Here is a 1,358-nt window from a genome sequence, read left to right on the forward strand (position 1 = left end):
TTAGTCAACTACCACAAAGCCACGCGTAAACTTCACTTCTTGTCCCTCTTCCACCTCCACACATTTGAGACACAAGGTCCCAAATTTCCACCGAAAACACGGCGTTCTCCGCCGTTCATTTCACCGGAAACCACCCAAAATCTGAAAAAAGACATGATGTTGCGTGATGTGTCATCTTGCAATACATACAATTATGGTGATGCCCTTTACTGGGATACCCGGTATGTTCAAGAAGCAGGCTCTTTTGATTGGTATCAATGTTACTCTGCTCTTCGTCCTTATGTTCGCCATTGTGTTTCTACCTCTTCAAGGGTACTCATGGTTGGCTGTGGAAATGCTGGTAATCGTTATAATTGAGCTAAAAATGTGAACTTTTTGTGGGTTTTGATTCATTTCTGTTGATGTTTAGTTATTTTACTTGAAATTGAGCTGAAAAATTTGAACTTTTTGTGATTCTTGAAGGAATTTAGCTCTACTGAGTCCAATCTTTTATTGGGTTTGTCTGGTTTGAGCTTAAGGTTTTGTTTGTTCTGTTACCTGATTGAGAATATCGTTTTAATTTGACTCTGATGTTTAGATTTTCTTCTTTAGTTTGAGCTTAGAAATTGGCTTAAATTTTTTGTTTTTAAGTTGCTTTGTGTTGTAGCCGGATATGTGATTCTTTGATTTGTTTTTCTTGGGCTGAGGGTCTATGGAAACAATCTCTAAGTTAGGGGTAAGGTCTCCGAACACTCTACCCTCGTCAAACTTCACTTTATCGGACTACACGGAGTATGTTGTTGTCGTAAAGTTGAAATCTTTGATTTATTGCTTTGTTAATACATTGTTATGTGTTTTTTTGATGAAATTCATTTCAACCCCATGTTGATATTTCCTTGTTCAATATGAGCATAGGATTTGAATTTTCTTTCACGTTATCAGTTTGATCTCTACCTGGTAGGTGTGCTTGAAAGAATTCTTGAAGAAATTTATATCAGTTGGCCCCTGCTTAATTTTTACTTACAATTTTGCATCTTTTGTGAAGAGTTTTACGTGATGAGCTTTGTTTTGGGCCTGGTTTTCTGATGCTTCAAGAATTTTTTGAAGAGATTGTTGTTTTTTAGTTTTTAGTTTCAGATAGGAGGACCACTATTTGGAAAGAGGGCTCTCAGTTCTTGCCTTTTTGAGCCTAAAGTTTTCATTTTTATTGATTTTAATGTTGTATGCGACCTGGATATGTGATACTGTGAAATGTTAAAATAATCACGTTTGACTGATTACAATCATGCTTTCTCTGGTAGTCTGGATATGAAGTTCATTGTTATTGATTTAATGTATTTACTGAGACTTTAAGATCTTTTTTTTTTTTTCTTCGTTGT

General features: G+C 35.6%; 1 protein-coding gene across 1 annotated transcript in view; it reads left to right on the forward strand.

The window, feature by feature from the left end:
* The window catches only part of LOC102599138 (methyltransferase-like protein 13), a 6,931-nt gene continuing 5,573 nt past the window's right edge, over nt 1–1,358 (forward strand). The window contains exon 1 of the mRNA XM_006345331.2: nt 1–340. Within this exon, the coding sequence (XP_006345393.1) occupies nt 154–340 (187 nt within the window). The 5' untranslated portion in view covers nt 1–153. The remainder of the gene's footprint in view (nt 341–1,358) is intronic.

This window comes from Solanum tuberosum, unplaced genomic scaffold (genome assembly GCF_000226075.1).
Source record: "Solanum tuberosum cultivar DM 1-3 516 R44 unplaced genomic scaffold, SolTub_3.0 scf00068, whole genome shotgun sequence".
Lineage (NCBI taxonomy): Eukaryota > Viridiplantae > Streptophyta > Magnoliopsida > Solanales > Solanaceae > Solanum > Solanum tuberosum.